The sequence below is a fragment of the Periplaneta americana genome, chromosome 2 (assembly GCF_040183065.1).
Source record: "Periplaneta americana isolate PAMFEO1 chromosome 2, P.americana_PAMFEO1_priV1, whole genome shotgun sequence".
Classification (NCBI taxonomy): domain Eukaryota; kingdom Metazoa; phylum Arthropoda; class Insecta; order Blattodea; family Blattidae; genus Periplaneta; species Periplaneta americana.
In genome coordinates, this window is record NC_091118.1 from 666,005 (window position 1) to 680,412 (window position 14,408).

General features: G+C 35.4%; 1 protein-coding gene across 1 annotated transcript in view; it reads left to right on the forward strand.

The window, feature by feature from the left end:
• LOC138711683 (uncharacterized) overlaps nucleotides 1-14,408 on the forward strand; it is a 71,078-nt gene that overhangs the window by 38,419 nt on the left and 18,251 nt on the right. The window contains exon 3 of the mRNA XM_069842815.1: nucleotides 10,102-10,245. Within this exon, the coding sequence (XP_069698916.1) occupies nucleotides 10,102-10,245 (144 nt within the window). The remainder of the gene's footprint in view (nucleotides 1-10,101; nucleotides 10,246-14,408) is intronic.

Here is a 14,408-nt window from a genome sequence, read left to right on the forward strand (position 1 = left end):
CACATAATGATATACTGATGATATGAAAGTGAATCCTTTTGGGGCTTTAACTAAGTAGACGCAGAGAGAATATTTTATATTAGATCTTCATTTTTATAATTTACAGAGTAACGGCTATATATGTTACTGAAAACTATAAAACTTACGTAAGGTAACTATATTGTTATTAAAATTGAAATACTTTTATAGTTATTAATCAAGTAGTGTGGGTCTTTTTCATATACAGTATTTAATGGCAGTGTGGTATAGATATGTATAATTATGATGTCTGATTCTCTAATTTTCCTTGGTAGTAATTGAGTCATGCTTCCTATTTTAGCTGCATCTTTAAACTGCATAAAAATTAATTTAATACTTCTTTGGTTTAATAGATTAGATTTGTGATCGCTGCCAAACATATTTTGTTGTAGGGAAAATAGAATGCCATTTCACTTCTTGCTACCGTGATGAGTAAGTTTATTTTCCGCAACCAGCAACGAATGAAACACTGAAACTGCTAACGATTTATGATGGACAATTTTATTTAGGGCGCATATAAGATTCTACAACTCTGACATATCATTCGCCTCATTTTCCGCATCTCAGCAATAGATTCCTCACAACAGCCTATATTACAGAAAATATACGGGCTAACATTCATTGTTACACAAATTAATCCAGCAGTATTTGGTAGATCAGTATTGTCTGGAGGAAGCGCAAAAATTACAATTCCTAAGAAAAGACCAAAAGATATTACTTACTGGTAAAATAAGAGGCCTACAAGATTTTATAGTCTTTTGATTGATCACCTCAGCAAGATCTCTTAGTGGGAAAAAGTGATTCTGCCCTCTACATTTCAGGGTAGTTCACGAAACATGCAGCAGCTATACCAAGATGCTAAGTCTTTTGTTCAAAGCATGACAAACCTTACATTTTCTTAAGTTTCACCTACAATCCGCAATGACCTGAAACAGCTACTGCATTACTCCCACATGAAAAACTCGCTTATCGTCCTGACATTGTTACTTGCGATTTCGCATTGAAACTCAAGAACTGGAGACGGATAAGTTCAAGAAAAAGTATTTGGTATAAAAAGAAACATTCAGAGGCAGTATGTTTCACTATTATGGAAGCAAATAACTTTCAAAATGTCAAGTATTCTTCACTGAAAATAAATCTGAAAAAATTTTATTTGAACATCTCACGAACTTAGTTTGCAGCAGCATTTGCTGCACAACCCACTAGTTTACATTTAAACCCGTGTAATGCTGTTTTACATTGACGACGTGCACTCTCGGGTGGAAAATACATTTGTGTCGACATTTCTTACAACTTCGCAACGTGGCGAAGGGTCGACGACTGCACAGGACTGGCTTTATTCCGCTGCAGTGCTGCAGTCTCGAGTTATCACGGCACTGCAGCTGCTTGCACCACGAATCGATTATTTGGGAGGGGGGGGTGCTGTGTAATTGTGCGCCAATGCGATATTAGGATGACACATATCTATTCAAAAATCTGTTTTCTATTTATCAGCCTCAACTTTAAAATCTTGCGCTATTTTACATGATTTCATGCAGTCAAAATAAAACTGGAGTTTTTGTTCAGAGGTTCTGCAGTAATACGGAGGTTTGAGGGACACTGGGACTGAGTTTTGAAGCTTTTAATGTTTTCGATTAATTTATTTCAAATTCGGCAGGTTTGTTGTGTCTGTACATTTAAATAACAGTACCAAATTTCATCAAGTTTTATTCATTAATTACTAAGAGTGCTATGCATAGACATTTCGCTAGCCCACGCTACGAATGTGCTAAACTAGCCCCGGCTATCGACTGATTACTTGTACAGGATTCATATCATATCCTATTGCTAACACTGATTTATGAATACGAAAAACGTTAGTTCGCTGATCATACACTGGAAGTCCGCGCTAAGAATGTCTATGAATATGACCCATAGACATTAATTTTCATTTATTTTAATAATATTAAATTAATATTCAATATGACTTGGTTAAGAGAGAAGTTTTATATGATATTCTTATTGAATTTGGTATTTTCAAGAAACTAGTTCGATTAATTAAAATGTGCCTCAGTAAAACTTACGGCAGAGTCCGTATAGGCCAGCTTCTGTCCGATGCTTTTCCAATTCACTGCGGGCTAAAGCACTGTCACCTTTACTTTTTAACTTCGCTCTAGAATATGCCATTAGAAAAGTTCAGGATAACAGAGAGGGTTTGGAATTGAATGGGATACATCAGCTTCTTGTCTATGTGGATGACGTGAATATGTTAGGATAAAATCCAGAAACTATTAGGGAAAACACGGAAATTTTATTTGAGAAAGTAAAGAGATAGGTTTGGAAGTAAATTCAGAAAGAAAAAAAAGTATATGATTATGTACGAAATGGAAATATAAAAATTGGAGGTGGAAAAATTCAAATATCTTGGAGCAACAGTAACAAAATATAAATGATACTCGGGAGGAAATTAAACGCAGAATAAATATGGGAAATGCCTGTTATTATTCGGTTGAAAAGCTTTTGTCATCTAGTCTGCTGTCAAAAAATCAGAAAGTTAGAATTTATAATACCGGTTGTTCTGTATGGTTGTGAAACTTGGACTCTCACTTTGTGAGAGGAATAGATGTTAAGGGTGTTTGAGAACAAGGTTCTTAGGAAAATATTTGGGGCAAAGAGGAATGAAGTTACAGGAAAATGGAGAAAGTTACACAACACAGAACTGCACGCATTGTATTCTTCACCTGACGTATTTAGGAATATTAAATCCAGACGTTTGGGATGGGCAGAGCATTTAGTATGTGTGAGCGAATCCAGAAATGCATATCGAGTGTTATTTAGGAGGCCAGAGGGAATAAGACTTTTGGGGAGGCGGAGACGTAGATGGAAGGATAATATAAAAATGGATTTGAGGGAGGTGGGATATGAAGATAGAGACTGGCTTAATCTTGCACAGAATAAAGACCAATGGCGGGCTTATGTGAGGGCGGCAATGAACCTGCGGGTTCCTTAAAAGCCATTTGTAAATAAGTAAGTAATTTTAAATTATGCGTAAATTCAAAATATAGTTCTAGCTGACAGCTTCAGAATTGTTTTTGCTTTTAAACATTTTCTGTGAGGGACTTACATTCCATGATAAAGAAAACTGCGTATGGATTTTTAAATTTGAGAATTGGTTCACGAGATAAATATTTTCTTACAAATAATAATTTTTGCTTAATAATTTTCTTTAATTTTTTTAAAGTTAAAAATTCATGTCATGAAAAGTTTTCGGTAAAGAACTCATTCCATACACAGCTTTGTGTATTGGACTAAGCTGGTATTATTGCAAAGTTTCATGTAAATCGGAGCAAACGGAAGCCTTCAACATAAATGATCGCATTAAGTTATGCAACTCCTGAAATAATAGCCGTTCTATGTTGACCAAAGCCCTAGTTTTGAGAAAACTTTATTTTTAGTGGGTGTGGTAGGTTTAAGAGAGCTGCGCGTAGCATCTTAAAAATGGTCACCAGAGCTTTAAAATTTGTAGGTGGGGATTAAATATAGGACAGAATGTTAAACAAATTATGTTGTTGTTTAGTCAACTGTTCGAAGACAGGTTTGAACCTCACAAGTGACACCAACAAAGCACTGAGGCAACTAGACCAGGAGATAATGGGGTAGGGTGGTCAGTTACTTTTCCCCTCCATTGCAAACATCGCCGACTAGCTGCATATTACACTAGACAGACTTCAGATGCATACAAACAATTATTTTTCCTCTAACACATATCGTCAAGTGAGATGTACTGCCTGATAATAGATAGGCTATACATATCAGCCAGAACTTCAATCAGAGGATATAAACAATTGAAGAGTTCGCGGGAAAAACGATGAATGTCACAGTTTTGTTAAGGTTGATGTCATTATCTAATTCAATGGATCACTGCGAAATTTAATGTTGTTCTTATGAAAAATGGCAAAAAGGAGAATTATCACCACGAATACAGTAATTTTTCCTTTATTTTCTATAGAAACAGCACTACATCTTGCAGTTATAGACTCAATTAGATCATTATGTAATCCTTAACAGAAATGTGAAATTCATCGTTTTTCCCGCGAGCTCTTCAATTGTATAAGATAATTATTTATGGAAAGAAACAAAAATGTTTATTTTTACTATTTTGGCCAAAAATTCAGTCCTAGTGTCCCTCAAGGAAGAGTTTTCATGAAGATCCTAAATAAAAAATAGTGCAATAAGTAGTTAAAATATTTTGTATATTTGTTTCATTTCAGTAAGAAATCTTTACCAATATTCCTCTCATAAAACTAGAAAAATTTGTACGGAAGTGTGTTTAAAAATATCCTAATTTAGTTTACCCTCGAGCATATGGATGCTAGAGCCCGATAAAATGTTAAAGAAAAGAACATCCAAATTGGCTACTCGGAGGAGACTTTTTTAGAAAACGAGAACGAAAGGGCTGAGATTCCCGCATGCTTTACTATAAATCATTCCACATTAAGAAAAAGTCATTGGTTTCATGGACCTTGCAGAGCACATTGTGGAAGCTGTGGCAGGCAGGCGTTTCTGTGCCAACTGATCATTTGATCGAACAGCCCTATATGCTCAATGCGTTTTTCTTAACGTGGAATAAGTCTATAGCAATCAGTAAAAAAAATGAGCTTCTCCACCATTCCTGACAGACTTTACGTGAGATAAAAGTTTTTGAGCCTATCAAAAGTTGTTGCTTTGTCAGCTGTCCGAAGACAGGTCTGAATCTCATAAGTGACACCAATAAGTCATCACTCATGAAGCAACTAAGCCGGAAGATAATTGGGTAGGTGACCAATTTCTTTTCCCCTCCATTGCATACATTGCCGACTAGCTACATATTACATTAATCAGACTTCAGAATTATATGATACAAACAATTGTTCTTCCTCTGGCACGTATTGTCAAGTGAGATGTACTGTCTGATAATAGATGTACATATCAGCCAGAACCTCAATCAGAGGTACTATCAAAAGTGGCTGGGAATATTTCAGCCTTAATTCTGCAGTAGCCAACGACTGGACAAGAAGTGTATGGTTACAGAAATAAGAGAATTGATAACTTGAGTTGTCAAACGAAAAGACGAATAAAGGATTATGAGAATAAATAAATAGGTCTATACAAATCAGTTTGCTATTATATCACTGTCTCTATAGCACTGATGAATTCTTAGAGTTGCTCTATCTTAGATCTTGTCTTCAAGATAATTCAGAGTAGTTAGATGAGGAGTCTATTCTACAATTTTACAAGTATTTGGTTTACACACTGCAAATGGTCCTTTTAGCTGAAGTTGGCTCAGCCTATAGTTTTCTAAAATTAAGTTCCAGATTTTGTGTATTTGTATTTAATATTATAGTCATTTATTATATTTAATACAGCACTGACGAAAACGAAAATAATGGCTTTTAAAGGAAAGGACCCAGTGAACTCAAAAATTGTAGTTGATGTTAAAATTTTCAAGCAGACGTCACATTTTAACAGTCCAGGTTACAATGTTTATTATAAGAAGGGTATACATGCAGATGGGGCTCATTGCAATTTTACGAAAAATTGGTTTATTGGCTCCGTCTATAGCATTTTCAGAGGACTTTCATTTAACATAAAGTGAACTGGAAAAAAAAAAAAAAAAAAAAAAGACTAACAGCGATTAGTTCATTTTAAAAAACACTGAAATTTAAGGGGACCTGGTAAGCCAAAAAATCTTGAATTTTTCATTTTTCATTTATCTTTCAGATGAGCCATGATTTAAGTTTGTATCTGATTCATAAGGATGTTTTTTTTTTTTCGGTTTAAATGAACAGTGACATTTAAGTGGGCGTGTCCATAGGCGGAGAGAGAACCATTTCCTTGGGGAGGCAAAGGAAGACATAATTAATTACCTCCTCCTCCGTTATAGCTTGACCGTGGTACAGTATATTGGAATATGATCAGTTAATAAAGGTATTTTCGGGGGGAGGGGCATGTTTTTTACAGTGTTACATCCATATCGGCGATGTTTCAAACCGAGTTGTATAGGGCTTGAACTGTAGGTCTGCTACAAATTATAATAGGGCATAACTTAAAACAATCTCCCTCTTTTTCTCTCTCGTGCAGAAACACATGCATACATCAATAAAACTACGTAACAGTGCTAACAGAAATATTTTTATATGAAGCTTACCTTCCGAAGATATATGAAATGTAATTTCTAATAATTATTTTATTTAATCTCATTTTTTAAGTTTACACATTATACTGGGATCACTTTTCTTTTTCCTGCATTGTCGTGCAGTATGTTATTCATACATTTCGAAGTGGTGGCCTCAACAACTGCAGACTTCAAAGACAATAGTATAGGCTGTTACGAAAGAAACATTACAGTGCTTCCATTCCTCAAATGAGGTAGTATAGGAATTCTTATACATTCAGAAATTTAAAATAAATACAGTATTATAGTCCAGGCACATGATCAGAAGACATTAATTCATCAATTTAAGCACAAAAACTTAATCATAAACAAAACAAAAAAAGATATTTTGAATTCAATAGAATAATAGAAAAAAAAAAGAGGTCAGACAAGTTGGGGGGGCAGTGGCCCCCATTACTCCGCCTATGGGCTTGTCTCCTGTTCATCTAGCATACTACCACAGTCTACTATATACAGTCACGAAGCTTGAGTTTTGAGGGTGCTAGAAACAATAGACTGTGACGGTACTATTTTGTATTGCCTGTAATGAGGCGATATTAGCGATCCTAGTGGTGAGCAACTATCTAATGTTTGCATATTTACTACGTATTGAGCTTCGCGACTGTATATACTAGACTGTGATACTACTATGTTAGTTTCAAATTTTGCGCCTTATGTGCGAAATTTTTTCATTGTAGGGAATTTATGTGTATTGGCACACCTGGTTTACCGTCTGTGCTTTGTTTCGTAGCAACGGATTTGTTTACAGTGTTGTGATGTTATACACGTGCTGTACGGAGTTCTATTATTAATTGTGTTACGATACAGTTCAGTTGCATTATAGAGGTGCATTTTGTGATATTTTCTTACAATATGGGTTACAAAAGTAGCTTGAAAGTATTTAAGAAGAGAAGAAATGTTGGTAAACGTAAGAACTCTGTTAGTAAGGTGAATTCTAACGTACAACCCTCTAGCACACGTGGTCAGTGTGAATCTGTAAATAGTGGCTGTGCATCAGGAAAGAAACTTGAAGATTCTAAAATCAGATATGAAACCCTGAAACAAGAACACAGTGTTAGTGATACCAATGGGGTTATAGATGTTGGCATATTATCTAGTGTACTGCAAAATAATGTATTCTGTAAAGGCTGTGGCAAAGGTGGGATATCTCTTGAGGTAAAAAAGCACATTGGTCTTGCTGCAGAATTAGTTTTAAAATGTAAATACTGTGCGTATGGTGTAAATTTTTACAACTCTTCATCTATTGATATTTCAAAGATAAACCCAATAACATGTAAACTCTACACAATAAATGTTAGACTATGTATGGCCTTAGGGCTATAGGAAAAGGTAAGACAGGTGGAGAGACTTTATGTGGCAGGTGGAGAGACTTTATGTGGCATTTTGAATTTGCCACCTCCTCCAACCAGGTCTACTAGATATAACATAATAATTGGATCTGCGATTGAAAATGTTGCATTACATAACATGAAGGTTGCTGTGGAAGAAGCAGTTGCAGAAAATGATAATGTCAGAGGCATATCAGCTGCCTTTGATGGGACGTGGCAGAAAAGGGGCCACATTTCACTAAATGGCGTTGTGACGGCAACTAGTGTGGACACTGACAAGGTAATTGATGTTGCTATATTATCAAAACATTGTAGGTGTGAAGGTAGAACAACAAATAAACATGAAACCGATTGTGAATGTAATTACAGTGGGTCAAGTGGTGGAGTGGAGGTTGCAGGTGTGACGAACATTTTCAATCGGTCACTCAGTTCATATAATGTGAGATATGTGAAATATTTAGGAGATGGGACTCTAAGTCATTCCTTGCTGTTGAGGAATTGAAACCACATGGGAATGACGTACAAATTAGAAAATTAGAGTGCATAGGCCACATACAGAAGAGAATGGGCATTTTGAGGAGACTGAAAACCAGTGTGAAGGGACAAAAATTATCGGATGGTAAGGGTTTATTAGGAAAGGGGAGGCTAACTGACTCAGTTACAGACAAAATTCAAAACTATTACGGCATGGCCATAAGACTTCTATTTACTATTTTCCCGAAACACATAACCACAGTGGACCATATGACGATTCACCACTGTTATTCTCATCCCAACCGACACTTGAGACAGGCATTGACAAGAACCGAGTTCTGAATGGGAGAAGTGAAGGCTGATGGGTGGGGGAATACCTGCTAGGCCACGAGGCCGCAAGAAATGTATCTCAGTTTCAGCTTTCCCAGTGAAACCATAAAACCCGGGGAAATGCAGAAGCCAGACACGGCATGAGTGATCCTGGCTTCAGGAACAAATTTTACTGCAAGACAGGTCTATATACATCACAAGGTTTTCTACTTCTACAACTCTATATGCTTCATTGAAAGAACTAATATAATAGCTATGATATATACGACTAAAAACCACTAAAATTTTGAGTTTAAGAAAACAAAGTGACTGAGGTCCAGCATCACTTGCCTCAGCCAATCAGCCGCCACTGTACAAATCTACCAACATGGAATTTCATCTCAGACTAAAACCTGTCTTGACCCTTTATACCCATTGGTGACTGCACATGATAAGGTCGCAGGGCAGATCTTGCCTCCTCTGCTATACCAGATAATGTTGTTGTTGTTTTCTAATGCCAGGCGTTTGACAGTAAAGTCATTTGACCTCTCCCACTCCAATATTTTTCAAAGATATTATCATGGCCAGCCACTGAAGCACAGATTTTGAGGTGTTCCGAATCCATTTCTTGGTTTGAGTTGCACAATGGGCAGTTAGGGGACTGATATATTCCAATTCTATGCAGGTGTTTGGCCAAACAATCATGGCCTGTTGCCAATCTAAATGCAGCTACAGACGATTTTCGTGGTAAATCGGGAATTAACTGTGGATTTTGATGCAGAGAGTTCCATTTTTTTCCCTTGGGATTGTGTTATCAAATTTTGTTTGTTGAAGTCTAAGTATGTAGATTTAATAAATCTTTTAACAGAGTAATACGTAGATTTAGTAACAGGTCTGTAAGTAGCAGTGCTGCTCTTCTTTGCTAAATCATCCGCATTCTCGTTTCCCAGGATTCCACAATGGGATGGTATCCATTGGGATACAATTCTTTTATTGAGTGATATTAATTGGGAGAGCATTTTAGTTATTTCTGCTGTTTGAGATGAAGGTGTGTGTTTAGAGACGATTGATAGAATAGCTGCTTTGGAGTCTGACAATATAACTGCATTTTTAAATTTATTGATGTGGCATAGAAGATTCCTGAGACTTTCACTTATTGCAATGATTTCTCCATCAAAACTTGTTGTTCCATATCCAAGAGATCTATAAAGTGAGAAGTGACAGCACGTAACACCTGCACTGGCACCTTGTCCTCTGGAGATCAAGGATCCGTCGGTGTATAAATGAAGCCAGTTTTGTGGAGGGTACCTAATATTAATTGTCTCTAAAGACAATTGTTCCATTATTTCAGTGTTTACTTCTGATTTCAGTATTTCTTCTGTTAAATTTAGATTATATTCTATATTTAATAGAATTAAGGGGTTTGGTTTAATTTGTAAGTTTTCTTTTAAATTTGGGATATTGATTTTCTGTTTCAATTCTTGAAATTGTGGAGAATTTAGAAAAAATTCTGGTGGTGTACAGTGCAGATAATTATAATAAAGTCTGAGCATGGAACTGAATTTCAATAACTTAAAATGAGTAATCTTGATATCAATAATCATTATTTCATTAGTTTCAATATATTAAATTTGTGCAGCTCTGTTTATAAATATAACATAGTATTCTTTTTTAATGTTTAAACATACTTTTTTGTGCGTATTTTAGTGTATAACTAAAAATTTCCGAGTGGTAAATGATAATAGAGCATTGAAAGTGTGATGTGGTTGTTTTGCACAGAATTTCATACTGACGTGGCACTAAGACATACGTCCCAAGGGCCGCACCATGTGTTGGGACGTGTCAGATGTACAGAACAAGGCTGCAGTGAACTTATTCCCCTGTCATGGCATGCAGGGAAATCAGCTGTGGCGATACAATCCGGTGAGCTAATTGTGCCTTCGAATTCTATTTTATAATTGAATCAGGAATTTTCAAAAGGGACTAAGTCTGGAAAAGTAAATTTGAAGAAAAAGATATATAACAGTCCAAACATGTTGATACACAATTTAAATGTGTACATTCTAAAGGACTTCGTTCCTTTTAATGCTGAAATCCAAGAAGAGTGTATGGAGACCCAGAAATGGGCATAAACTCAATTTACAAAAAATATGGACTTGGTCCCTTTTTCAAATTCCTCATTCAATTCTTTCTGTCATATATGAGGAGCTCACAACCAGAGTGGATCAAGTCTACCAGTGGTCAGTTTGTGGATTAATGCAATCTCAGATGAAGAAAACTTAGATTTATTCATTGCCTTAACAAACTAAGTCAATAACTCATTTGTTACTGCAGAGAGGGCAGCATTTCCTATGGAAAGTGAAGGTTGCTAAGCATGAGTCAGGTACTTTTAAGACTCAATTTCTCAAAATTATTCCAGAAGGACTTGGTCCACTCTGGTTGTGAACCCTTCATATATTTTTACATTAATTTCTTTATTGACTACTAGAGTTCCACGAAAAATTTACTGGTCTCATTTCTTGCCCACGTCAAATGTAGCTCTATCAGTCATCATTTTCAACCATGAACGCATCATTGTAGGTAACGAATTCGGTGTTAAGAGATACTTCTGTCTCATACACAGAATTCTTTTAACTGCCAGACTCATAGAATCCATGATGGTTGGAATGACCATAACCAAATTTGTTACCAACTGACTGATCATCAAGCTACTTGTTTATATATTAATTAGTTCCTTCAGTCCTTCCTCTGTTCTTTACTTTGTTAGTTCACTTATTTATCTATCCATTAAGGTAAGATTAGAGACCTTGTATTACCAGTGTTAAATTCACCATCTTTAAGTACCCTTATCACAGAAAGTGTTACAGATATGTCTGTGAATATTTTAAACTGATTCTTTGTTATCTTAAAAGTGCTGAGCTCTTGTTTAAAAAGTGAACTTTGTGAAAATAATAAGTTATGACTTTCTACTACATATGCACTTTCTTCCTGTCTGTCCTATGTAAAAATGTGGACAACTATTGCATTTTAGTTTGTAAGCCCCAGTTGAATTATATTTATTTGAATATTTGATGTGATTATTTAGATATTTCTGTGTTGTGTTTTTGTTTTGTACCTATGCTATCTTGTGTTTTAGTTTTCTGAATGAAGTTGCAATTTTGTAAGTATTGATATTGTGATATGTTAATGTTATGTATTTATTCTCATGCGGTGTTTGTGTTGGTTTGTTCTGTTTTTGTTTTATCTTTTTTATTAGTGTATCTATCATGTTAGGGTATATCCATTGTCTTGTGCTATATATTTTATTGTGTTTAGTTCTTCAGTATAGTTGTCATTGTTCATAGGTATGTTAAATATTAATCTGTATCTCATTGTATGGAAAGCTGCATGTTTATGTTGTATAGGATAGTTCGATGAATTCTGTATGTGTGTTGTAGTTGTGGTTTCCTGTATATTTTGAATTCATGTCTATTATTTGTTTTGGTTATGGTGATGTCTAAGAAATTTATAACTTGGTTACGTTCTGTTTCTATTGTATACATTTGTTGAGTTGTTGATGTAGGTTTTCTATTTGTCTTTTGTTTCCATTATATAGGGCTATTATGTTACCTACATATCGATGCCAGTACATTATTCTCTCTGCGTGTTTGTTGTTGTCAGTGTTTAATATGTGTGTTTGTTCTATATTATGAATGAAGATTTCAGCTAATATACTTGATATAGGTGAACCCATTGGTAATCCTTCAGTTTGTGTATAATATTTATTGTTATGTGTGAAATAATTTTGTTTTGTAATAATCTTTCTTTAATGTTTCTAAATCTTTTGTCCAGAAAGGTTTGTAGTTTGGGATCTTTCCTCGGGGCACCCATTTCTTTGCTGCTTTTAGCATAGTTGCACAAATTATGTCGTTACATTTGTCTGGGGATTCGTTCATATTAATGGAGAGGTTATTTTCTAGATCTTCTCTAAATTTAGTCCAATTGGATTTTTTAAAATTCCAAGAACATCTGTTATAAGATTTGTTTGTAGCTTTCTGATGTAGTAAAATAGAAGTAGCAATGATTTTGTGGCCAAGTCCAGGGTCTTCCAGAACTTTCCTGCTTGCCTTGTTATATATGTCTGAAGATATTAGAGTTAAATCTGGATTAGATGTTCCATGGGAATGAAGATATGTTGGAGGGTCTTCTGGGTTGAATAATAATTGGATTGATTGGGTGTTAAGAAAATCTTCTATTGAATGGCCAACAGAATTGATGCCTAAATATCCCCATTCTTTAGAATGACCACTGAAGTCTCCAATTATGAGAGTCTTTGGTGTAACTACTATATTGTCCAAATTGGGTTTGTTATTAGGGGGTTATATATGCTATACATTTTGAAGTGTTATTTATCCGAAGTTCTATTTTACAAATTTCAGATTTGTGAATAATTTCAAAGGAAAAATTGTTCCTGGGCCAGGTATCGATCCTGGGACCCTTCGCTTAGCGCATGAATGCTCTACCGATTGAGCTACTCCAGGAACTATACAAGACACCGTCACAATTCTTCCCTTTAAGTCCACACAACTCAAATGGTTTGACAAGACGCCAGAAACCCAACTTTGAGTGCACACAATTCTGTGTGACTTAAATTGTGGCTTTCTGTTAACGTACCTACAGCAACCAGTGGCGTATACTGGTTTAAGGGTCTGGGCTACCACTGACCCTATTATTACACAAAATATATTTTAAAATCCCTATAATAAAATTCCTTACCTATTTATATGTGAATTCCAGACGTCTTGATTGGGACGAAAATACTTTGATGACTTCGTCATTGAAATTACAGTTGGGCCACTTGCGAAGTTTCTGTAGAAATGACTTTTCAATGGACATCAGTGCCAAGCCGGATAAACGTTCTTGTGTATGAGTTGATCTACAGTAGGATTTTATTCGCTTCAACACAGAAAATGTTCTTTCTACCAATGCTGACGTAGCTGGTATTGTCACAATTAATGTTGCCAATTTAAGGACTTCAGGAATAACTTGGTTCAGCTGGTTTTCATATATGGCAGATAATATTTCGTGGATAGGTTTGTTCGAAAAATCAAAGACTTCTGCTGAATATATTACGCTTAATTTATTTTTCAAACGTACTTGATCAAAGTGACTGTTATAGGACTGAAATAATTTGTTTAGTGCCTCATTCGGGAAGTTTTCTCTATAAGCAAAAAATTTTTGAGAATCTATAAGCTTTCCATAATCAGAAAATCTGTCAGTAATTTCCATGTGCATACGATCTAGTATGCTGTAGTACAGCTGCCTGTATTTCAATTCATCATCTCCTTTTCTTCGCTTTAATGGTGGTTCCATTGTATTGGCTGAAGAATTTTCATTTTCCATATTACTCCATATGGACGGAAACCCACTACGTCTGAACTCGGATATAGTATTTTTTAACTTTGATACCTCTTGCAAGCAGTATGCTATGTCTAGACGTTTTGTCTGAAGAATATTGTAGAGCACATCTGTATGTGCGAACACTCTAGCATAGACTTCAAGAAGAAATATATTCTGAAACTGTGTGAAAAAATACAAATATCCTTGAGCCTGCACAATTACATCATCATCATCCCAGTTTTCTTCAGGGTCATTACAAATGATATTTTCAAAGAAAGCAGTCAGTTGTTCTCTGTATTCCTTTACTGTATTTACAAGCCGAGATGTAAAATTCCATCTAGTTGGTGCTATTTTTGGGAGTTTCTTTTTCATAAATTCCTTGAGTTTTCCTGATCTTTTAGGAGATGATGAGAAAAATGCAGCTAAACCCGACTGTGTTTTGAAAAAAATGCGGCATTCTGGGATGGATGAAATAGTTTGTTGCAAAACTAAATTGAGAACATGGCTGTAACAATGGACAAATAGTGCTTGAGGATACTTTTCTTGAACTTTCGTTTTTAAGCCATTAATATTTCCCGCCATAACTAAAGCACCATCGTATGTCTGTGCAATTAACTTATTGCCGACATTGTAGCTATTCTGCTATAACACCTTCCACATGCTGAAACAAAGCAGCAGCAGTTTTGTCCGAACTGACATTTGTGAAT